Source organism: Myotis daubentonii, chromosome 4, assembly GCF_963259705.1.
Source record: "Myotis daubentonii chromosome 4, mMyoDau2.1, whole genome shotgun sequence".
NCBI classification, from domain to species: domain Eukaryota; kingdom Metazoa; phylum Chordata; class Mammalia; order Chiroptera; family Vespertilionidae; genus Myotis; species Myotis daubentonii.
In genome coordinates, this window is record NC_081843.1 from 70,429,052 (window position 1) to 70,453,784 (window position 24,733).

Sequence of the window (24,733 nt, forward strand, 5' to 3'; positions counted from 1 at the left end):
GGACCCACTGGCCTGACTTAGCTTCCTTTCCTTGCTCCTTTTAGACATTCCTCTGGCTGACCTCTCCCACCAGTGTTGGATTCAGATTTGCATAGTCCACCTTTACAGCCCTAGAAAATCCGAACCATACCGTTTCCCTTGGCCTCCTAATTCTGAAACTGACTTGGCAAAATGTCATTGGACTTGATATGCAACTAGCTTCTACTTATCCCCAGCTCCTTATCTATCATTTCTAACCTGGACATGGTAACCCACTCTTATTCCTGAGGCTGGCATTGGCTGTCAGTTCGGCACTCTTTATCTTTAGTTAAGCTGTGATTAAATCAAGAGAACAGTGCAAAAAAGTCTCTGTCCTTTCACCTGTCAGATTGTCCCTGGGTTTTCCACTCTCATTACCAGCGTTTGAATCTAGGGACCTGTACCCCATCCTGCATTCCTGACAGAGCATTAAAGCCATTCTCACTAACTTCAATCTTTTCTTGTCAATGTTTATACGTACTGCACAATACTGCCAAATTCACAGTGCCATGGAGTATAAACAAAGTCTTAATACACCACCTTAAAACTGCTTTCTCGGGGAAATCTTGTTCTTTACTTAAAAGGTGCTTTAGATATTTGCACATCACTTTTCCTTCTATTTATCTATGGTAAAAAGTTCACTCTGTTAGATTTTAGAAACAAACTTCAACCTGTGTTCCTGACCGAATCGCTCTCCACTTTCTCTGTCTACCTATTTAATAAGCATGTGACTGGATGCCACCTATGTGCAGACCCTACAGTAAACTTGGAAGCTGCAAAAATCACAAGCAGGCATGTGGCCTGCTGGCCACGAGTTTGACATGCTTGATCTAAAACATGATTAGAACATTCAAGGAACTCAAAATCTACTAGGGGACAGACACTCATAAACAGATTACTGGGGACATAATGCTATAATGGAGGGATATGCTAAAGAGAGCATAGATTGACAGTTGAGAAAAAAGGCTTAAAGCCCTTTACATTGGAGTTTTAGATAAATATAAAATATAGATGTATTAATTTTGATATATGAGTTGACATATTAATTTTGGTCCCATTCAGTAATGAAAAATAAAATTTGTTGAGCATCTAATTCTATCTTGCAATAGAAGAAAAGCCAGGTGCAGAGGGTGGTAGAGAATGTTGGGAAGGCAATAAATATATTTCAATTATTTTCATTAAGTTTTGTTACTCTTGCCCTAACTGGTTTGGCTCAGTGGATAGAGCGTTGGCTTGTGGACTGAAGGGTCCCAGGTTTGATTCCGGTCAAGGGCATGTACCTAGGTTGCAGGCACATCCCCAGTACAGGGTGTGCAGGAGGCAGCTGATCGATGTTTCTCTCTCATCGATGTTTCTGACTCTCTATCCCTCTCCCTTCCTCTCTGTAAAAAATCAACAAAATATATATTTAAAAAAGTTTTGTTACTCTTATGCATGGTTTTAAAAAATCTTTAAGTTGCACAGGTTAAATTTTGTTTTTGTAACACTCATAATAAGAAAATAATAACATTTATAGGAGACAATATTATTATATTTAGCTTCCTTACCTGTCTATCATTATGAAAACTTAGTTTTGTAATATTATTTATGAAATATTACGGATTTCATTGTTATTATGTGTTTACATGATTCTGCCATAGTTATTTTATGCCAAAGGCAGCAAAAATGCAGAAATACGAAAACAAAATTATACAAAATAAATTCAGCTAACAGGAAAAAAGTCATTCTTTAAAATGAATGGCTCAATGTTAGTGGTATAGCTATAATAATAAAAAGAAGTTATGTGAAATGCTGAAAAATAAGATAGAGCTTAGATTTTAAGTACTTAAGTACTCTTGCTTTTGTTAGGCATAGAGTTACAATATTGTGGGCAAGCAAAATTTCTTTAAAAACAATTCAGAAATGGTCTAATTATGTTATTTTTTATTGTAATATTGAATGTGTTTTGGGGTGATATTTCAAAGCTAAATATACAGTGTTGTGGATGAAAAGGGGACACATGCTAACCTGACTAGTTCAGGAAAGGCCTGCATGGTGGCCTTGCAAATTCTGAGACCAAAAGTAACCACAAAGGATGGTCTGAAATGAAAACTTTTTCATTAAGAAGCAATCTATGGTATGTAGTCATGTCCTAGGCTGGTATCATCCCTAATAAAGATCAACTCTGATCTTAACTGCATCTATTGTCCTTTTGCATCTATAACATACCTGTGGAATGTCAGGGTAACTTGTAAATTCCCTTTTCCTGGACCCCTCAGGGAACAACCAATGAGCCAGGGGGAGACCACAGATTTCCTCATTGTTATTCTTATCATGTTCATTGTTGACTGTTAACTATCCTGTACCCACCTATCTAAAAGAAGCATGTGTCTATCATTTTACTTTTTATCCAATCCCAGAGGTTATAACCCCCCCACCACACACACACACACACACACACACACACACACTTTGCTTTCTACCACCTCCCCAATCGATCACTAATGGATTTCATTTAACCACTTATGTCTCCTCCTTTGATGGTATTTATAAAAATAGGTGAAAAACCACCATTCTCCAAAGCATTGTCTCAATGCGTTGTGATTCTGCTTCCTGTCAAATGTCAACAGTTTAGCTCAAATAAACTCACAAAAATTCTTTACAGGTTTGAATTTTTGTTACATCAACAGTGTCCATTACTGGAGAAAATTAGGTATCTTTTTTTTTTTAATAAACCTTTACCTTTATTGTTGAATGTATTACATATGTTCCTTTTTTTTTCTTACCTCCTGTTACTATTAGAAATAGAATTCTTGCAATGTCACAAGAAAAGGAATTTTCTGAGACTTGCAGGGGAGAATGAATGATATTTATTTGTGTGGGTCTCCAAGGTCCCATCTCTCTCAGTCCTTCCATGGAAAAAGTCTAATCTTGCCTCCCACAGTACCAGAATTAAAGTCACTGCCCAGAGTTCCCACTCCGTACTAAAGCACAGTCCAGTCCAGCATCTGGCTAGGTTAGCTTGTCTTCCCAGCTACAGGTCATTGCATGTGGGGTCCACATGGCAGGCTAGTGCACTAGTGCGCTAGTGCATGGGCAAGTGCAGGTCGTGGAGCAAGTGAGAAACAGGAGTACAAGAGCATGCCAGAGAGAGATAAGTCTTTGGGGACTATAACTGGGAATTTAACCAACTAACCCTTCAGGATTCCCTGCACTTGCAGTAGCTCTGCCCCTCTAACCAATGATCTTTTACACAGGTTAGACTGACAGGCAAGCACCTTTCCTATGTCATGCTAACTTCACTGCGCATGTGTCCATTTCCACCATTGTTTGATTCCTCCCCCAGTGATCAACAGGGAATGGACTGGTGGGGAGTGTGAAGTCATGGCTTCCTTGTACAGCTGCCCAGATGACCATGCTTATATTGTCTGACCTCCCCTTTTCTTCCCTCCCGTTATTAATATTAGCTAGCTAATTGTGATGACAGCAGTTTCATTGTAAAGAAATTTCTGAAGTTATATTTTTATTGTCATTCTATCTAATAATTTCTACATGATTTCTCTTTAAATCAGTATTTGAACTTTATTAAAATATATTTGGCTACCAGGATCCTTAAGTACTTCTAGTGTCCCTATTTTCTGTTTGTGTCACTTGTGTTTTTGCAAATTATATTTAAAATATCAGCAGCTTTGTGTCTCAAGTTCCAGATGGGATATCGAAGACAGTTATTGCAAAGATGTTCAGCCATGGAAGGGTGTCTCATGAAATTTATTTTAATTCTGGACAATAGTGGTGATTGCTGAAGCAAGAGGAGGGATAAATGGTGATGGAAAAACATAAAATAAAGAACAAAATAAAATAAATCTATAAGTGGTTCTTCAATGAAGTGAGCTCTAACTTAGGGAGTGTTTAAAATCTTGAATACATATGCAAAAAAATAATAAGCTTAATATAATGAGTTTGTTCCAAGTAATTTATTAATTCCATACCTAATTTAAAACTATGGTTTATAATCTATATTACAGTAATTGAAAATATAGTGCATGGACAGTTTTAGAGTTTAAGAGTGAGATTTTAAAAATATGAGATTGTTTAGAGCTGATTGCTCACAGAAATAGCCCATGTTCTGACACAAGTATATACAAAAATCCCTTCAATATAGTCACTTCTCCAAAGAAGGAAGGAATGAGCATCTTTATTGTTCACATAAAATCAAGAACAACATTACATTATGAAAGTTACATATTGTATAAGCAAACCATAACATTATAACTTGTAGGTATATTCCTACTTTCGGCTCTATTATAGATATACTAGAGGCCCGATGCATGAAATTCATGCAAGAGTAGGCCTTCCTTCCCCCGGCTGCTGGCACCAGCTTCCCTCTGGCACCCGGAACCCGGGCTTGCTTCCCTCCTGCTGACGGCAGGCACTCAGACCCGGGCTTCCCTCCAGCCCCGGCCTTCCCTCCAGCCCCGGCTTCATCCAGAAGGACGTCCGGAATGACATCTGGAATGATGTCCAGTCTAATTAGCATATTACCCTTTCATTATTATAGATAAAGGCCACATTGGACTGTAGAATTTAATTAAAAATGTTCATTAGATAGTATTCAGTTTTTATCAGCATCCAGCACCCATTTTATATTCTGCCACTTAATAAGCTCAAATGACCTTGGACATTATATTGAGGAAAATAAATGTAAATAAATGTAAATAAATATTGACATCTAAAGGAGAAGCTTGATGAGACTGGAGTTTCCTGTATACTACAGCTGCTCCTTATTTCCACTTGGGAACAAAACAAGTGGAAATTAGCATCAATGACAGTGGAAGAATATAGATAAGGTTTTTATGCCATAAATAAATTAATATAAATAAACAAAACACGCTGATTTTATGGATATTCAGTGAGGACATCTATAACCATGGCCTTTAAGGAAGCTCTCTCACTGACACTTACAATTTGTAGTGACTGAAGTATTGATGAGCTAGACAGCCCTTCCAGATCCATCCGAGCCTGACTTGACTTTCCTTCTGCAAATAAAATGCTGACAGTGTTACCATGCATTTTAATGGCAATAATTTCTATTCTTTTTCTAATATATATTCTGTGCTTTGGATAAAATATTTTCTTAAGTCACCCTTTAGGGCATTCCACTTTGTGTCAATGGTTCTTAACCCTGTAATCCAAAGGCATTTATTTCTCTTCCTGCCGGGCCATCTCCCCTGCTTTCCCCTCCAGTCACTTCTGAACAACATGCTGACATGGGCTGTTTTTCAACTGTTGACAATGACAATTTCCCAAAGCAATTTGAAGTAGGTACCTCATGCCTGATTCCTCAGAGGCTATGGGTCCATGGCCCTTTCCACTTCCTTTTGTAAGGACGAAGAGAAAAAAGTGACACCTAGGTTTCTTTGCGTGTTGTTTCTTTGTTGTTATGTTAGCCTAAAAATCAAGCATCACAAAGTGTACACATATCCAGTTCAGACTAGAAAATCTAGAACTAAGGTTTACTTGGTCTAACGAAACTAAATGATGTATAGGACTCTATAGGTGATTTACAAATTGTGAGAATGGCAAAATTTTATATAAACATAAAATGTGCAGTTCCTCTGGCAAGCACGGTGCATAAAATTGCATTGTGTATCCTGTCAGTGTTCCTATTTTTCAAGGGTCTCTTAATATTTAAAATATGCAGTGTGCTTTGCCATTATGGCAGTGTACTTTGCTCTGTGGATGTTTTATTTTCAGAGTTCTTATGGTTTTTATTATTTGTCACAGAACAAGAAGACTTATGCAAATATACATATTGGCACACTATTTTTGTATAGATGTGTTGTGTTTGTACATGTCAGACTTTAAAATATATAATGGTGTACAAAATACAAATGTCCTTGGTAAAATTATATTAAGTAAAGTAGCTGTCAAAGATATATATTCAAACAGCTTTTCAAGTGAATAGTCAACCAAATTCTGAGTATTGGAATACATGCAAGTTTGTTCACCAGTTAGGTGACTCTTTAGCTTTATAAAAAATTCTGACATAATTTTTACCTAGGTTGTCCTCTCACTGTGCTATTAAAAAACACTAAATAACAAACTATTTCTATTTCTACTTATAGTTGTGTCATTTTTTTTCTAAGTTACATGCAAATCATTTACCAGTAATTTTCTTTGTTTTCTACTTCATTTGGGCTTTGGTACTGCTATAATAAATATTTAATAATATTTATTGGCTATCACCATGCTCTTTGATCAAAGACTTGTATTATGGCTCCATTAACCAATTAATAATGACCCTATCAATTTCAGACTAATTCAATTAGACTAAATCTGAATTCTTATTCATGAAATATGTCAAAGTTCCCAGCCAAATCAAAATCACACCCAAAAGGTACATAAAAGGTATGTTAATTCTGCTCTCCCAAGGTGATCTTATTTTTTATGAACTCAGTAGAAAGTCACTTTCAATGAATTAAAAAGAATAGTATCATTCTTTTCCTTACAAATTTTCTAAGTTTTATATATTTTTCCCAAACATATTTTACTCTTTCTAAAATAGAATTTGGAGAAATTGGGTAAGAACTTACCTGCTAGCTTGATGTCAAATTTAGTTAATTTTAGCTATAATGTTTGAAAATAATTTTTCAAACCAATTCAAAAAATTGGATTTATACAGGATATTACAAAGATCTGTTCATTAAGAAAAGAACAGAAAATCAAATTATTTTCTCTTTATATGTCATGATTTAAGTGAATTAATCAATGTCAGGCAATAGATTTAGTCTTTAGAATCTTAATTTATTAACTCTGAATGTGTGCATACTTTTGGTTGTTTCTATATTTTAAACATATTTGAGATGTAATGAAAAAATCTTGAGACATAGACTTTCATTTAGAACTATTTCACACATAGAGCTTTAATGAAACCTAGTTTGTTTTTTTAAATTTTTCCTTTGAACTACATTTGGAAAGTTCCTCTGGAGCCCAGAAAGGAAACCTGACTTTAAGTGTCCCTGTGCTGAGCTTACCTTCTTTTACCACATTCACCTGCGAAGTCGTGACTGCTGCAGCCTTTGATTCCTTCATATCGTCCATGAAGCATGTATTCAAATATATGTCAGACGATGACTTTCCAAGCTATCTGGACAGAGTCCCCTATAACTGCCATGTGAGGATTCCAACCTCTGAACAGTGGTAGCCAAGACCCAAAGTCTGCCCTGTGGCTTGGGGGGCCCGACAGTCACTTTCCTCCAATCAGAAACTGTGTGCTGTGACCGGTACTCTACCTCCCAGAGTCCCACCCCACCCACTTCTCCATAATACAAACCTGGCAGAGTAGAATAGAATATAGTTTGCCTCTCTGTTAGATCACTGATTCACTCAATATGTGTTTATTGAAACAGCTTGTGTATGCCAGGTGCATGGTGAACAATGAAAACCAAGTTGCTTATCTCTATGATTTTGCACATGACAAGAGAATACTTTGGATTCTCTATTATTAAGAAAATAAGTTATCCTTCCTATGTTAAGAGGAAAAACAGCAAGAGTAGGAGAGGCTTGTCCTTCAGACTAACTAAGCTGTAGTGCCTAAATATCTACTGATTCTTAGTAACGCTGGAGGCAGGGTTGATAGCTGAAGGTCAGAAAGGAAATTCTCACAACTGCCTAAAACATGTAAGAGGCAAAGGGGAACCCTTACGACTAGTGTGCTGGCAAACACCTGGACTGTTCTCTTTCTGTTCAACTTAAGGGAAAGAAAACAAGATGATGTGGGGCTTATATTTAAATATGCAGCATAACAAAAAAATAGACATCCTAAAGGTATGAAGAAAAATATAAAAATGGAAAACTGTCTACAGAAACAATAACTTTAATGTATATAAAGATAGTTTCTCTATGAGTTGAGCTAAATGTTGCGATGATGAGGAAGCTATCTTCTAATCTAATAAAAGAGAAACATGCAAATTGACTGTACCTTCGCTATGCCCCAAGTCACTTCCACCAGCCAATCAGAGCAACTATATGCAAATTAACCCAACCAAGATGGTGGCCAGGAGCCATGGAGCTGGAGCAAGCAGGAGACTTGGTTGCCCTGGTGATGGTGGAAGCCAAGCTTCCCGCCTGCCCTGGCCGGCTGTGGCCTCTGCTAAAGGCAACAAAGTTTCAATTATAGAAGATAAATAAATCCCAGATACCTGCTTCCAGCCAGCCTCCACTGGGAGCTTGAGTGGCTGGGGACCATGGCCAGTCTGCAAACAGCCATCACCTCCTCACCCAAGATGGTCACACCCTCAAGGGATGAGGGTCCCCACTGGGGGCTTGGCTAGCCTGCAAACAGCCATCAGCCACTCATCCAGGATGGCCACAGCCCCATGGAGTGAGGCTCCTTGCTGGGGGGCTTGGCCAGCCTGCAAACGGCCCTCAGCCCCTCACCCAGGCTAGCCAGGCACCCCAGCAGGGACCCCCACCCTGAAGGGGGTGTGGCCAACCTGAAAACAGCCCTCAGCCCCTCATCCAGGCTGGCCAGGCACCCCAGCGGGACCCCCACCCTGACCTGGGACACCATTCAGGGCAAACCAGCCAGCCCCCACCCATGCACCAGGTATATAATAAAAGGGTAATATGAAAATTGACCCTAACATCAGAATGACTGGGAATGACTGGTCACTATGACACACACTGACCACCAGGGGGCAGATGCTCAATGCAGGAGCTGCCTCCTGGTGGTCAGTGCGCTCCCACAGGGGGAGCTCTGCTCAGCCACAAGCCAGGCTGATGGCTGTCAGCACAGCAGTGATGGTGGGAGCCTCTCCCACCTCCTCAGCAGCACTAAGGATGTCCGACTGCAGCTTATGCCTGGTCCCCGCTGGCAAGTGGACATCTCCCAAGGGCACCTGGGCTGCCAGAGGGATGTCTGACTGCCAGCTTAGGCCTGATCCCCCGGGGATTGGGCCTAAGCCAGGTGGTGGACATCCCCTGAGGTGTCCCAGACTGCGAGAAGGCATAGGCAGAGGCATCAGGCTTGGGCAGGGGACCCCCATCTCCCTCTGATCGCCAGAATGGCCCCCATGCAGGCTTGACGCCTCTCACTGAGGCAACAGGCCTGGGCAGGGAACCCCCAGAACCCTTTGATTTACAGCTCTGCCCCTGCCCTGGCCTGAAGCCTCTGGCCCAACTTCAGGCCTGGACAGGGGACCCCCATATCTCCGCAATCACTGGCTCCACCTCCCACCCAGGCCTGATGCCTCTGGCCCAGGTGTCAGGCCTGGGCACGGGACCCCCAGACCCCTTCAATTGCCAGCTCTGCCCCCCGCCCAGGCCTGACACCTCAGCCAGAGGCGTCAACCCCCATCACCCTGCAATCGCCAGATTGGTCCCTTGCCCAGGCCTGATGCCTCTGCCAGTGTGTCAGGCCTGGACAGGGGACCCCCATCTCTCCCCAATCACCGGCTTCTGGGGCCTCTGGGGCAGGCCTGCGGCCCAGGATGGCAGCTCTCACTGGCAGCTGCACTGTCCCGCCCTGCCTGTAGTATGCGAATTAGCCGCCATCTTTGTTGGTGGTTAATTTGCATATCATGCTGATTAGCCCATGGGAGGCATAGCGAAGGTATGGTCAATTACCATGTTTGTCTATTATTAGATAAGATATAACATACAGTAAGTGAAAAAACACAAATTACAAAACTACCTTATATTGTGAATTTGTTGAATGAACACATATGAGAAGAGCAAATGTCTAATATGAATATCAAGATGTCAATAAGACCCTGGGTAGTAGAAGTACAGGTTATTTTATCTGGATTTCTTATGTCTCTGCATCACCTGAAATTTCTACAATGAATGTTTATTACATTTATGTTTCTTAATGAATCTATTTTTCATATCCTTTGACCAAATAATCTTAATTTCATTAATTTAGCCTATGTAAGTGAGATAGGTGACCAAATGAAAGGACTATTAACTCATGAAACTATTGATTTTAAAAGAAAATAAATTAAGGGTACAGGGAGAAGTAAATATTTTACAGTAAATAAATGATTGTGGTAAATCCTTAAAACAGCTTGTTAGGACAAAAATATCTTAAAAGTAGTTTATTTATATAGAGAATTACCAGTGAAATATTGTGAAAAAGAAGAATAAACTAATTAACCTACAAATATGGAATAAAGGTGCAATCAACACCTGGTAACCAAAATTGTTCAAATGCCAAGTTCAACAAGTTTGTCTAAAAAAAAATATCCATGTTTATGGGGGAGTAAAAAACATTGATTATATTTGCTAGTGAGGTAGAGGTTTTTAAAATATTTCTTCTTAGTATTTCTCAGTATTTTTCATATCATGTATTACTTTTATAATGAGAAATATTATTACAAAGTATGAAATATTAATAATTATTATGCTATCTCCCAATCTTAGTTAAAATATGCAGTTGAACTACATGTATAAGTGAACTTTGGAAAAGTTAATAGTTATGAAATGACAACAATCATGGGGAGCAGCTCAGCTGACATATGGCGCTGTTCATGTTATAATTGCAGGTAATTGTTAAGTAAAGAATAATCTCAATTTTGAATTGAGGGCAGATGATGCCTGGATATTTGGAATGTCTACAATATGCCAGGTGTCCTACAAAACACACTCCTGGGTGATCACCTGGGCTTGGAAAGCTTGTTTATGACACTGTACACATGTTATAATGGTTTCACATGTAAAAGCCACATTGCAAAACATCAGTAAAACTGTAAATTCCCTCTGTCCTTTGAAAGGTTATTTTATGGTATCTTTTTTCTTTTGTAAAAGTGGTCATAGTTTTAAAATTCCATAGGGAAAAAGCAATTACTATAGTAAAAGTTTTAAAATATTACTGGAATTTAAAACTTTTTCAGAAAGGGAGGAATGCAAATGATGAGTGTTAGAATGAGTGGATTTATCAGGCCTCATATAATATATTAAGGTTCTGAACCCATAACCTTAGAGTTACTAAAGCATATCGGATAAGGGGTTGGAAAATAGTTCATAATACATTGATGACATTAACTAGTAGGCCTGAAAATATGGACTGAAAGTATAACCAACCCCTGATAACTAACAATATTGTTCAAATGCCAAACACAATTAATTATGTGCCTTAACATAGCTAGGATTATATACAATTGTTTCATGTAATGTTGAGGTGAAAATTCTTTGTTTAAACCAAAATGCTACCTAAATATTTTACCCATAATTCTATTTTAAATACTACATTATCCTATTAGATTCGAAGTTATTTCTATTTAATGAGTTAATTTTGCAAATCTTCATGAAGTTATAAAATATATAATCCAAAATAATTGATGCAACATAAAAGCAAAAACTAGAGCATTTTAGATGCAATTGGCTGGCATATTTCTGTGATAAATCTCTTTGGCCTTTTTCTTCACTCTCTACACACTTATTGATCTGTAGCACTTTTCATTTTCATCACCCTTTAGAAACAGCTCCATGAAAATCATGACTTTCCTAGTCTTCCCTATCTTCTTCCAGGGAGCCATCTGTCAGGGTGTTATGCAGATATTTGAAATGTAGCTTATCTTGACCTTTTTCAAACAAATGCTCTTAGTTATTCTACACTGTTTTTCTAAGTTAGACTCTACAAATATGCTTTGCTAGGAAATTACAGGACGTTTTACAATAAAAGAAGTTATATTCCTACATAATCCTCTTGCAATACTCATATATCATCTGAGCTTCTCTATGTATCTATTCTCTCATTTTTCCACACTTACAATTAAAAGAAAAAAATCGCTATAATGTATAATATAATTTTCTCTTCTAATATTATTTTGGAGCCATTCCCTATTGTAATATAATCAATATTCAAGTGGGGGTGCACAACATTCCATACAATTAATTATATTATGTTTAGCTAAGCATTTTATGCATGAATGGGAATTTCAGTTGATTCAAATTTTCTCTACTTTAAGTAAAAATAAAACAACTGTCTTTGTATATATCCTGAGAAGGTGACCAAAACATACTACAATCCAGAAGTTGCTCTTAGGACAATCTGGCCACCAGTTTTTCTATTTCTATATTTATGCTTCTAATAAGTTGTTCAAAAACTCATACTAGATTCTTTCCTCAGATTTATTTGCTGTTTGTTATCAAAGCCTTATATTGCTCTGACTATATTCTATATATTATTTTACACACTTAATACATATTAACTCATCAAATCCACATAAATCCTGTGGACTATTATCTTCATTTTTCAGATGAAGAAATTGAGGTGCAGAGAGGTACGGTAACCTGCCCAGGGGCAGATAGCTAGTAAGGGCAGAGCAGATTGGGAAGCAGACCACCGCGCCACTATTATGTGCTGCCTCTCACAATCACATTCCTGAAGATCAGAGATGGTTTTAACCAGTTGCCTTCCCACTAAAAATTGGTTGTTACCACCATGACATTGTGTTTCCTTGACCATTAATATAATCCTGGGTGGAGAAAGGAGAGAAAGGCCATTAGTATTGTCTGCTATGTGACATTGTGGCACCGTTAGCCATAGGTTGATTCTTGTCCATGGAACATGCTTAGGAAGTAGTTCTCTCTCAATCCAGCAAAACCTTTACTGAGGAACCATTACTTACAAGGCATATTTAATACAGATCCGTATAGGAAGTGCAGTGCACCAAAGCCACAAGTCTACCCATGTGCCAGCTCAGAGCCCTAAATAACCTGCTCTACTTGAGCCAAACCTTGAGAGGTGAGGGTTTGAAACAGCAGAAGGCACTTTGTCCAACATGTTTGCAGTACAACTTTAACTCAGAGGATCTGCAAGAGCACAGAGTGGTCCTGGGCTCGGGGTAAGCATCGGTCCAGAGGAACGGGCTTTTCTGGGATCCTCCTGCATGCTGAGCATGAGGGTGATATGTGCATGAGCCTGTCTCAGAGTGAGATCTGAATATGCCCTGTTGCAGCAACCTCATGACATGTGTGGGGTGCTGATTATTTTTATAGTGAAAAGGGGTTTGCTTAAGCCTGATAATCTAAGTTAAATGTAACAAATTTTAGGACAAGATCCAGCTTGAAACAGATTGGTGACTATTTAAGTCAAGAAGTTGACTTAACTGCAAAAGAAAAAAAAAAAGAAAAACATTTCTAAATTTAAAAAAAAAAAAAACTGGAGAAGGGGAGCAGTTACAGCAGGAGAAAACCCTGTCTGTTAGAAAGAGCCAAGACATACAACTGAAAGAGAAAACATCTCCTCCCGGCAGGAAGCCCCGCTGACTCTAAGAAACGCTACAGAAAAAGAGATGCTATAAGTCTCCTCATTGCGTCATGTCAGCTAACGACTATATAGGAAGTTTAGGGAGTGAGGAATCTCACCCTGGAGGTGTTCATATTCTTGGAGGCAGTTTGAGTTCCTGTGTGTGTATAGCCTTGACGGCAAACATTGACTCAGAGCACTGTAAGAGAGACAGAGAGACTGTGTGTGAGCGTGTTTGTTTCCATTTATTGAGTGTTAGCAGCATCAAGTACACTTTGAAGACCAGCAGCTATGTCTACATGTCTCAGCACAATTAGATTTGGAATTAGGACAACAAAAGCAATCCATATTTTTAAGCTCCAACAGCTGAAGAACAGAGTGGAAATTCGTGTTAGAAAACAGGGCTGCTATCCCAGTATTGTAAAGCCAGGATTGTTTTTGTCTAGGGCTTAGAGTTGCTGTAAATTTGATGAGTGTGATGAGAAAGCTTTGAGATGCCTCAGAAATTCCTGAAATAGTCACAGAGAATGGGAAAAGATCATGGACTGAGGATCTCTATGCATGGCAGAACTTTGAATGAGAAAGACATGGATTTGACTCTGGGATCCTTCATTTACTCACTGTTTATCTTTGACTCAAGTTACGTTAGACATCTATTCCCTCATCCCTAAAGTGAAGAGAATAACCCATCGTACAGGGTTGCTGAGGGGGCTCAATAAACACATACCGGAAAGCACTTAGTATAGTGTGAGGCAAAGCAGTTTCCTTCCCAATTTACCACAGTTTTGCCACCTTGCATTGCTATTGGATGCACAAGGTTTTTAATACATGCTTGGAAAATAGCAAAACAGAAGCACAGTATTTTGTAGTTTTTGTTAAACTTTCCAACGTATTTTAATAAATCATTAAAGCTCAATGTGAGCCTTGTGTTTTTAATTAAAGAATGTTTTAAAAAGCAAATAAAAGTTTATATGAATTTTTAGGAAAATGTTTCTAGGCTGTGAAACATTGGGAACTTTGTTCATATTTTTATTTGATGAGCATCTATGTCATTAAATATGCTCTATTCAATACATTCTCCTAGCCCTCTCTTCTCATTCATGACCTGTATCTGACCCATGACTGTCTATTTGTGGCTATGAACATCTCAGGATGGAGAATCTGAAATAGAAACAAAAGAACATAGTGGTTGAAAGCAACCAAGGTCACACATGGGATCATGACAGTTAAAGATGATAAGATCAAGGATGTAACAGGGCACTTAGTCATAGGATGTAGGAGGAAGTAGGTGGCTATTGTAAGAGGAGAAAGGAAGTCATAGATCAAGAAATATTAAGGAACAAAAAGTAAAGGTCTTATAAGAATTGTCCACATGGAAACAAATTGTTCCTTTTTTATTTAATGAGCATCACATGATGTAAGAAAAGATGCATGAATTAGGAAATGAAGAGGGAGAATGCTAAATTATTCAATGTTATATATCCTTTGATAAAAATCATCCCTATCTTTTGTATTTCAGTTTGATGAATTTAATGCTTACTGAATTTAATGCTTACTAAATAGGTATTTAATTATATATATTTGTCCTTTAAGTATATATTTTACAGGAACAAACACATCATAAACACAGATTCCAAAAGTCATGGATGTATATTTTAATCATCTTTCATCTTTGAACAATACTTGACTTTCTCCTCAATATTTTCAGGATTGTAGTTTTCTGAAAGAGGATTTTCATTAGACAATGATTACTATTAATTTGTTATATATTAATTTGTTATATATTAATGAACTGATGAACTGATTAAAATTCATGGAAACAGGATTGACATTTTATTTAATGTTTAATTTTGAAACATCTAAGACAATTTTTGTTTCTGATGTGTACATAGCAACTTTATTATTATGAATTTACCAGTAAAGTCAGGAAATTGAATTATAATACAATTTCTGGGGGATAATGACCAGCCTCAAGAAGGTCAAGCTTGCCAGTTCAGAACTGTCTGAGTTACACAAAACTGCACAGCTGGATGAATCAGTTTAATATAAAATTGATTGTTATACTGAAATGACCATCTTTTTATTTTAAAATGGTCAAAGTGGTTGTTCAAGTTTTAAATTGTTTACCCCAGTGGCAAAATCCAAATTATAAACCATTAATAAACGTAGTCATTAGTTTCAAATTACATATAATCAATGGAATTTTGCCTTTAGCATATATGTTTCTTAATCTCCTGAGTTCAAGAGACTTGCAAATGTAAAATGGACTCTATTGTGGCATTTAAATTATGTCTTTTCCTTTTTTTAGGTAGATCTTCTTGTCCCTACCAAAGTGACTGGCATCATTACACAAGGAGCTAAAGATTTTGGTCATGTACAGTTCGTAGGCTCCTACAAACTAGCTTACAGCAATGATGGAGAGCACTGGACTGTATACCAGGATGAAAAACAAAGAAAAGATAAGGTAAGTCATCCATGTGGTTTATAATATGCTGAGGTGGAGGATCAAATTGTATCCAAGTTTGATTGAATGAACTGCTTATATATATGTAATGAAAATAATGGCCACATGCATTGAAAAATGTATGTTAGATAAAAAGCTTTAAAGAATAGCACTGTAAAGGAGTTTATAGTCAAATATGGTAATGGTGTAACCTGTAGGAAAACAAATTACTTTACTAATAACAATTTCTATATTATCAATTACCTAATATCCAACTAAGTAAGATTCAGCTTATATTTTATAAACATAATAGAAACTTAACTAATTTATCGTAAAGCACATGTAAATATTGTTCCAACACATGATGCTATTATTTTCATTATTAAACTACATTACTGGTATTAGAAAAATGTTCTTTGAAGAAAAATATTTCAAACATTAACTAAAATATTTTTAAATGTGTTTTATTAATTATGTTGACAATTAGGAATTTTAGAAATATACAAATTTCAACTCTTGTACTAGTTCATCAAAATTAAAATATAGGACATTCCTCTGCTCAACTTCCTAAATTGAGTTTTGATTCATATATTTGTTTAATTTTTGACCTGTATAATTTATTTTAATATTATAATAACAGATACATATTAATGCACCATACAATTCTATCCCATATAATATCTAATTGTTTTTCTAAAAGTTGTTACCATTTTGAACAACTTTTTCTGGTAACTACTGGTCTGGATTTTTATGGACCCTGGAGAATGGACATGCTCTGGGGTAAGAATAATTAGTTGAGTCAAATATTAAAATATGGCCTCAGCTGGACTAATGAAATTGAAATTAATTCATTGTTTGGAGTCTTTTTGCAAATAACTCTAGCTTTCTGAGAACATCAACAGAAACAAAATATCTTTGTTTAAGGATCTGGGTGAACATATAAAACAATTTTATACACATTAAGTATTTCTGAGTTAATAATGATTTTTTTTTCATTTTATATAATAGCTCTTCCTGCTACTGTGTTATTAACCAATAGAGAGTTGAGAATATCTTTTTTCTTCAGGTATTCTGGCAGAACATTTATAAATTTTTCTAGAAATTCTAATCCTGCAATGGCTATTTAAGCGAGTCAACAGAGTCTGAATTCAGTTCACACAAACTCTGTTTTAGAGGACCATGTTTTAGTTTAGGTAGGAAAGCCACATCTATTTATCTTTTAACATCTTAGAGCAAACTCACTTATCTTCTTGATACATTCATTGAATATCTCAGATCACACACATTTTTCCACCTAAGAAACTGTTGTACCTTGCAATGTCACAATTTAATTGGCAGCACTTATTATTTTCTAGAATATAAAATAATGCCATGTTTTATAATTAGTGGTATCTTAGATTGAATTAATATTGGGTATTTTGTAAAACTCTGTTCAAATTTATTTTTGAACTGTAGACAAATATCTGCCACCATTTATTGCAAGTAATGATTTCATTTCCTGTCTTTCACATTTTACAGAAGGCAGTCTGATGCATAGAAAATATTTATGTTCCATAAGGTGAAGATTTATAAACTTCATAAATTATACAACTCTTGAAATTAATTTTAAAGTAGATAAGTATTTTCATCCATAACCCATGTCTAAAAAGTACATTTATAATAAGTAGAAAGCACATTTATAATAGTGAAATCATTATATAGGATAATTTGGGAAGAGGTATAAAGAAAAATATGGTGAAACCACTGTGGTGTGAAATACTTCCTTGTTTGCATTTACATTAAGCATGTGATTTAATGATTATATGTGAATACTTTTAAATTTTTTCTTTAGTAGACTAGAAAATTTCATATTAACACATTTTACTTCATTATCTTAGTCTGAAATATATGTAAAACTTTTGTGCTATGTTGGCCAAGTTACTTGATAGTGTTGTTCAGGTGTTCCAGATCTTTACTGATTTTTTATCTACTTATACTCTCAATTACGGAGAGAACAATGTGAAAATCTCCAACTATAATTGAGAATGTCTCCTTGCAGTTATATCAGTGTTTGCTTGATGTATTTTGAAGCTCTGTTAAAAGATGCATGAGTAGTTAGAATTGTAATGTTCTCTTGATCAAATAACTCCTTTATCATTAGAAAATGACCTTCTTTATCTGGATAATATGTTTTACTCTGAAATCTACTTTATGGGTATTGATAGAGGTACTTCAGCTTTCTTTTGATTAGTAATATGTTGATATATGTTTTTCCCATCCTTTACTTTCAGCCTAATTGTACATTGTATTGGAAATGCATTTCTACTGTGCAGCATATACCTGGGCCTCCTTTTTTAAATCCAACTATCTCTGCTTTTTACTGGGGTATTTATATTTGAAATGAGTATTGATGTAATTGGGTTCACATCCATCATCTTACTATTTATTTTCTACTTATCACATGTTTTCTTCATTTCATTCTTTTTTCCTACCTTCTTTGGATTAATCGAATGTTTAATGTTTTCTTTGTCGACTTATTTTCTATAACTTTTTTTTGTTTTAGTGATAGTATCCATTTTAAACTTATCAATCCTACCTTCAAATTAATATAAAGCCTCAGAAACTTACCTCCATAAGCATAAGTAAAATAGATTATAACTTTAAATTCATGTACTTAGGAGCTGCATTTATTATAAGACATGATTTTGATTTTGACATTTCCAAAATAAGTCTTATTTTAAAAAATAATTAGGCTCCCATTAGGCAAGTTAGAAAATTATGAGTGCATATTGACACAGTCAGTGGAAAAGGTGTAAGACAGAATTCTCATATGAGACAATGTTACAGTGTCATCTATCCAATGTCAAAATTCCTGAAAAATTAAGCCACTTCAATATTATAAACAGGACAATTAGCTAAACTCAGTAATGTAACTTGTAGTTTTGAAATCAAATTTAGCCAATTTGTTTATAATATTATAATTCAATATAATGAAGAAAAGACTTAGATAAGTTTACTATGTATTACTGAGAAAACTAACACCAATCCTATATAATAAAGAGGTAATATGCAAATTGACCCTCACAACCTCATGTCACAAGATGGCCTGCAGGGGAGGGCAGTTAAGGGGGAGCAGGTCTGCAGGGTAGGGCAGTTGGGGGTGATTGGGCTGGCAGGGGAAGGGCAGTTAGGGGAAATCGGGCCAGCAGGAGAGCAGTTTGATGTCAATTATGCCGGCAGGGGAGTGGTTAGGTGTCAATCAGGCCAGTAGGGGAGCTGTTAGGGGGCTATCAGGCTGGCAGGCAGAGTGGTTAAGGGCAGTCAGGCAGCCAGGAAGGTGAGTGGTTAGGAGCCAGCAGTCCTGGATTATGAGAGGGATATCCAACTGCCAGTTTAGGCCCCATCCCTATGGGATGGGGCCTAAATTGGCTGTCAGACACCCCCCAAGGGGTCCCAGATTGGAGAGGGTGCAGGCTGGGCTGAGGGACACCCTCCCTTCCCCCCCCCCCAGTGCATGAATTTTGTACACCAGGCCTCTACTAAACTATAAAAAAGAATGCAGCACTTACTATTATAATAAAGAAATACATTATGTATAAGAAAAAACTTCAGGAAATAAACAGCTCCATTCCCACAGATAAGGGAATTTTATAAAATAAATGAGAAAATGTATTGCATAAGTTTTTTGAACATTTGTGAATATATGTATTTATCTTTTATATATCAAAATTACTATTTTGCTTTCTTATTTTCATTACAATTATTACTAGGTATCTGTACTAATAAAAGGGTAATATGCTAATAAGACTGGATAGACTGGACATCTTCCAGACGTCCTTCTAGATGTCCTTCTGGACAAAAAGCCTCAGTGGCTGCGAGGGCAGAGGGCTGGTGGCACAGGAAAGGTGGCAGTGCAGGAGAGGCAGCGGCATGGGCTGGTCCAGCACCATGGCCCCTTTCGCAGAGGTGGTGCAGGAGAGGCCTTGGCATGGGTTGGTCCAGCGCCACGGCCCCTTCTGCAGAGGCAACGCGGGAGTGGGGGCTGAGCAGTCCCAGTCCCCGTGCTGCCTCTTCCACAGAGGCAGCGGCACGGGCCCGGTCCCAGTGTCACGCTTCTGCAGAGGCTGGACGGGATGCGACCTGCTGTGCCTCAACCTCCCACAGTCCCTCCCACAGCTGGCCTGGCCCCAGATCGCCCCCACCCACCAGTGGTCAGGGGGTTGGGCCAGTGCTAAGAAGCCAGGACTGAGGGCCGGGAGGTCCAAGGGCCAGCAGCTGTGGCAGCCAGCAGTGGCAACAGCAGTGGGGTGATGGGGGTGACGACTTCCCCTGATTGGCTCTGTCGCCTCCTGCCTGAGGGAGGCCAGACTTCAGCTTTGGCCTATGGGGAGCGGGCCTAAGCCATCAGTAGGACATCCCCTGAGGGCTCTCAGACTATGAGAGGGGGCAGGCCGAGCTGAGGGACCCCTCCAGTGCATGAATTTTTGTGCACCGGGCCTCTAGTTTACTTATAATTTCATATATCCTTTATAGATGTGCTCATCTTCTTTAGAGAGGCCCTACACAACTTAGCAATTAATTTTTCTAAACTTCAACAAGCCAACTTCTGTTGACTCTTCGTATTATTTATGTCTTGTTTTCCATGGTTACTTTCCATAAGGGAAAAATGTCCTTATTCTTTACAAGTGCAAATTTAACTACAAGCTTTTGTCCTAATAAATATAAAAAGTGAACTGAATGTTTCAGGGAAAAATACGTGCCTGTGAAATGTTTTATTGATGCACATTTCAAAAGGAAATATTTACAGAGTTTTCTAATTCCTTTATTTGTGCCTTTCTGTTTTAGACTTCTGGCTCTAATATATTTTTGGAGTTTGTGTATGGAATCTAATGTAGATCCAGAAATAAGATTTATTATTTCAGCAAAACAATATTAACATAATAGTAATATTTTAGATTTACTGTAAGTGACATAAATTAACTTTTTATAATGTATGCATGAATGCCTTTTCTGTTTTTCATTAGTCATAGCTGACTACCAAGCCTCAGGAAAGCAATGCTGAGGAAAATTACATATGTGCATAGGAGTGTCTAAATATATGTAGGAATACATATGTATGTGTGTGTGTGTGTGTGTGTATTTGCACACCAAAAGTCAATTGGAAAAAAAATAGATGCTTTGTTCTTTTCATTTAGATGTCAGCTTTTCAATACCCTCTCAGAGCACTTATAAAAATTATAGTTAACTTCAGTAGTCTATATTTTTACAAAATTTCACATTAAACCTTTTATAATTGAGCATGTGATAACAGTCTCATCACAGTCCCTTCATTCTTACATTTTCTAGTTTACAAGATGTATTTTCTAACATTTAACCAACATTTATATTTCTCTACAACATGGATTCAGATACATTTTTTTATTTGAAAGTCAAATGTTCCTTTGCTCTCATGAAAGTGACATTTGTTTTATACTTTTGGAGCTGTTTTTTTACTGCAGTTAGCAGGAAAATTGCAAAATTTCACAGACACTTTCAGTATTTAATTTTTAAGGTTATAAGCCAAAGTAAAAACAATAATAAATTTCAGGAAGAGTACTTATATGGAAACATTACAAATTAAGATGGATTTTTTCATCCAGTATATTAGTGATAATATCATAGTGTTTAAATAAACCTGAATTCACACTTTGGGAGCTTCCATCTTTGGGAGGAAAATGAAGCTTCTAATATCCTATTTTGTCTCACTCCCTGAAAAATCATCCAGGATTTTTAAAAGCATAAGTCAAAAACATTGCAGCTTTACTCTGAATTCTCTATAAGAGAAAATCCAGAACCCCATTTCCAATAAGATTTTGTTTGACCTTAAAGTTTAATGACACATATTTATCAAGTACAGTCTACAATACTTTAGTGAACTCTCTAATTCAGTTGTTACCAAAAGTATCTGATCACAACACTCATGTGAGAGCTTGTGAAGAAATAAAGATTTCTGGGCCCTGCCTCTGCTCTGGGGATGAGCTAGGAATCTAAATGAGGCCCCAGCTAATGTGAATAATAAGCAAGTGAGAAAGATTACTCTAATTGTCTCCCAAGTCAAAAGTAAGTTTTTGAAACTAAGTGTTAATTTTGAATTTTTACAAGTCAAAATGGAATATATTCTAATTTGTTAGAACTTTGGTTGACTTCTAATTTGCCAATAGAAGTCAGTATGAATCAATGTCTCCAAAGTTTAGATTTTAATAAGCTTGTCAATTATCTTATGAACACTAGAAGGTAAACACGTATTAGTTTTCAACAAATTTTAAATTTTAATAATAGATTTAACTAGTTAGGAACACAGATTATCCATTCACTCATGTGTCCAGTAGGCATTTATTGTCTACTCTATGCAGATGCCTGGGGAAAAGAATCTCAGCATGACACAGTGGCTCTAAGAACTCCCAATCTAATGAGGAGCTCAAGACAGGTGGAAGAACTTTGTTTTCAAGTCAGCTTATTTTGAAGAATCAATACATAACCTACCCAGTATACTATCTGATAAGACAGCTCTAGGAAAGAAGTAGAGCATAGGTTATGTCCATTTCATAAAAGTCCATGATTCTCCAATGGGAAAATAGATTTCCTGGTCCTTGGAGACTTCCTTTGTTTTCTCAACATTAATGTGAAAAACAAGCAGCAAGTCACAGTTCTCATTAATAAAGCTTCCATAATGTGTATTGGAGGATATATTCAAATTTGAGAGTAACTACAAGGCATCCTTCCTTTCTGCTGAAGCTGGCACCCTCCATTAGCTGAAATTAAATTTGAATATTTAAAACCTGGAAAGTCCAGCTCATCAGTGAGGCAGACTGAAGGAGACATGGGTCCAGTAGTCAATAGCCATGCTCTTCTTTTGAAGTTTGACCTGACTCAGAAATTTAAAACCTGAAGAAACCCTTTGGAGGGAAACAGATGGAATCTCCCATGGCAACCACCGAGGAGGATGCCAGCAGGAGGAAAAGGAAAGGGGTGAATTGGCCTTGCAAGGTGGAGCAGCCCCCAGCTTTTGAGCAGCAGGAGCAAAGAGAGATTCTCTCCGTCTCGCATGGAGATCATGAGTTTCACGCACTCAGAGCTCTGTTACTGCTTTACATAAGGCAGGGAGGGGGGAAAGTAGCTGCTTTTCTGAAAGCAATTTTCAATAACTACTGGACTACACAAAACACTCAACTTCAAAAATAGCAAGTGAGCTGTGCCCTTACATGATGGAGATTTATATGTAGCCACAGGAGAGTGCTTACTGAGGTTTTTGGTGAGTGAATTAATTAGAACTAAGTTAAAAAGATGAGGATATAGTTTGTTTTCTAAAAATAAGGACAGTCTTATTTAAATAACCACCATCTGGTATCATGGTTATTTAGAATTTTATCTGCTTTTTTTCCTTGTTGTAATTCAATATTATGGGACCCGACTAAGATATGGCTGGTGTGAAGAATGCAAAATTGCCTATAGTTACATAAATGTGGTGGAATTTTCAAACTCCAGATATTACTTGAGAAGGTTGCTATTTTGACATAGTGTAAAGTTTAATGATGAGCTCACCCTTTTTAATTTTGAATTGTAGGGTGGGGCAAAAGTAGGTTTATAATTGCTTGTAGGGAAAATAATACAATAACTAATAAATAATAACATAAGAATAAACTCTGTTTTTCATATACTCACAACTGTAAATCTGCTCAGGAGTAGAGAGAGAGAGATAATAATAGTTAATGTCACGATTCCACTTTTAGTGCTATAAAAACTACATAGAATTAAAGATTTAAAAAATGGTGTTCTTTAAGACTGAATGGAGGTCTGCTAACTGATGCAGAGACAAAATATTTATTGAAACAATGTAAATAAAGAGGTTCAGTTATTTTCATAATATATATATATATATAGTATACCAATTACAAAACTCAAGGAAGTCCTATAAGTCCTCATTTAGCATTTGTAATTCATGCTCTTGCCAAAAATAGAATGGGATCTCTGTAAATTTTGCCAAGGTCTCTGAGCAAGAAGGCCACAATCTCATGAAATATTCCAGTATAGAATTGATATAGCAAAGTGAAAGTTGTTTGCAGTTCTAGATCTGCCTGCTGGATTGGGGAAGGATAAGCACATTGAACAAATTTAAATTTGCAAAGTAGCCTATTGTCACCAGTGACCAGAGTGACAGTTGTGAAGGTGCACAGAGAACAACATGATGGAGACTCTTCTCAGAATCAGTTGTCAAGTGGGGGCTTGGGGTCAGAAACAAGGCAAAAAACTGGGTGCACCTTCAGAGGCAAATAGACAGGACTGTCTTTCCATTTTCATGTTTACATGAATACAGGTGTCCTGCCTACCTAAAGATGTCTGTTCCTGAACCTCGCATAAAGAAGGATTTAGGAGCAGGAGAGGAAGAGAGGAATAGGAAGTGTGTTTATGGGTTAGAGAGGGTTAGTAACTTAAATAATTACAATTCAAGAACCAAGTAACTAGCTACATGGTAGAAATAAAAGGTAACCTAAAGTGACAGACTAGCTATAGGAACAATCAGAGGCCATTGTATGTTAAGGAGCTCATTAATTTTAAGAAGTCGCTTGTTTTATTTGGAGACAATAGAAAACTAGTTGTCTTTCTTCAAGGATTGATTTAAAGTTGCAAAGAAGATTTTTTGTTTGTTATTTTATAGTCTATAATATTAAAGATTAGCAATGTGAAATATATGGTTAATTTTGGCTAGGGAAGCCTTTACATTTCTTAGGTGGTATTTGTATTCTTTTAATCTTCTTTATTTAAAACAAAATTAAAGTGCTTGTTTAAGGACACACCATCAGGTAGTAGAAAAAAAAAAACACAAGTAAATATCAAGCACAAAATCCATAAAACTCAATAATTTGGGGGTTGATTGCTCTTATGACTCATATTTAGTGACAGATAACATCCCAGCACAGATGCTATGAAACATCATTCTCAATAAGTTTATGGAGAAAGAGGAAAACAATGTAGGAAATACAATGAGTAATGAATATGTGTTTCTTCTTTGTGTTATTTTATGT

General features: G+C 36.9%; 1 protein-coding gene across 2 annotated transcripts in view; it reads left to right on the top strand.

Annotated features, from left to right (window-relative positions):
- The window catches only part of EDIL3 (EGF like repeats and discoidin domains 3), a 395,460-nt gene that overhangs the window by 355,106 nt on the left and 15,621 nt on the right, over positions 1–24,733 (top strand). For both annotated transcript variants that reach the window (XM_059694158.1, XM_059694159.1), the window contains one exon: positions 15,558–15,713. In XM_059694158.1, the coding sequence (XP_059550141.1) occupies positions 15,558–15,713 (156 nt within the window). The remainder of the gene's footprint in view (positions 1–15,557; positions 15,714–24,733) is intronic.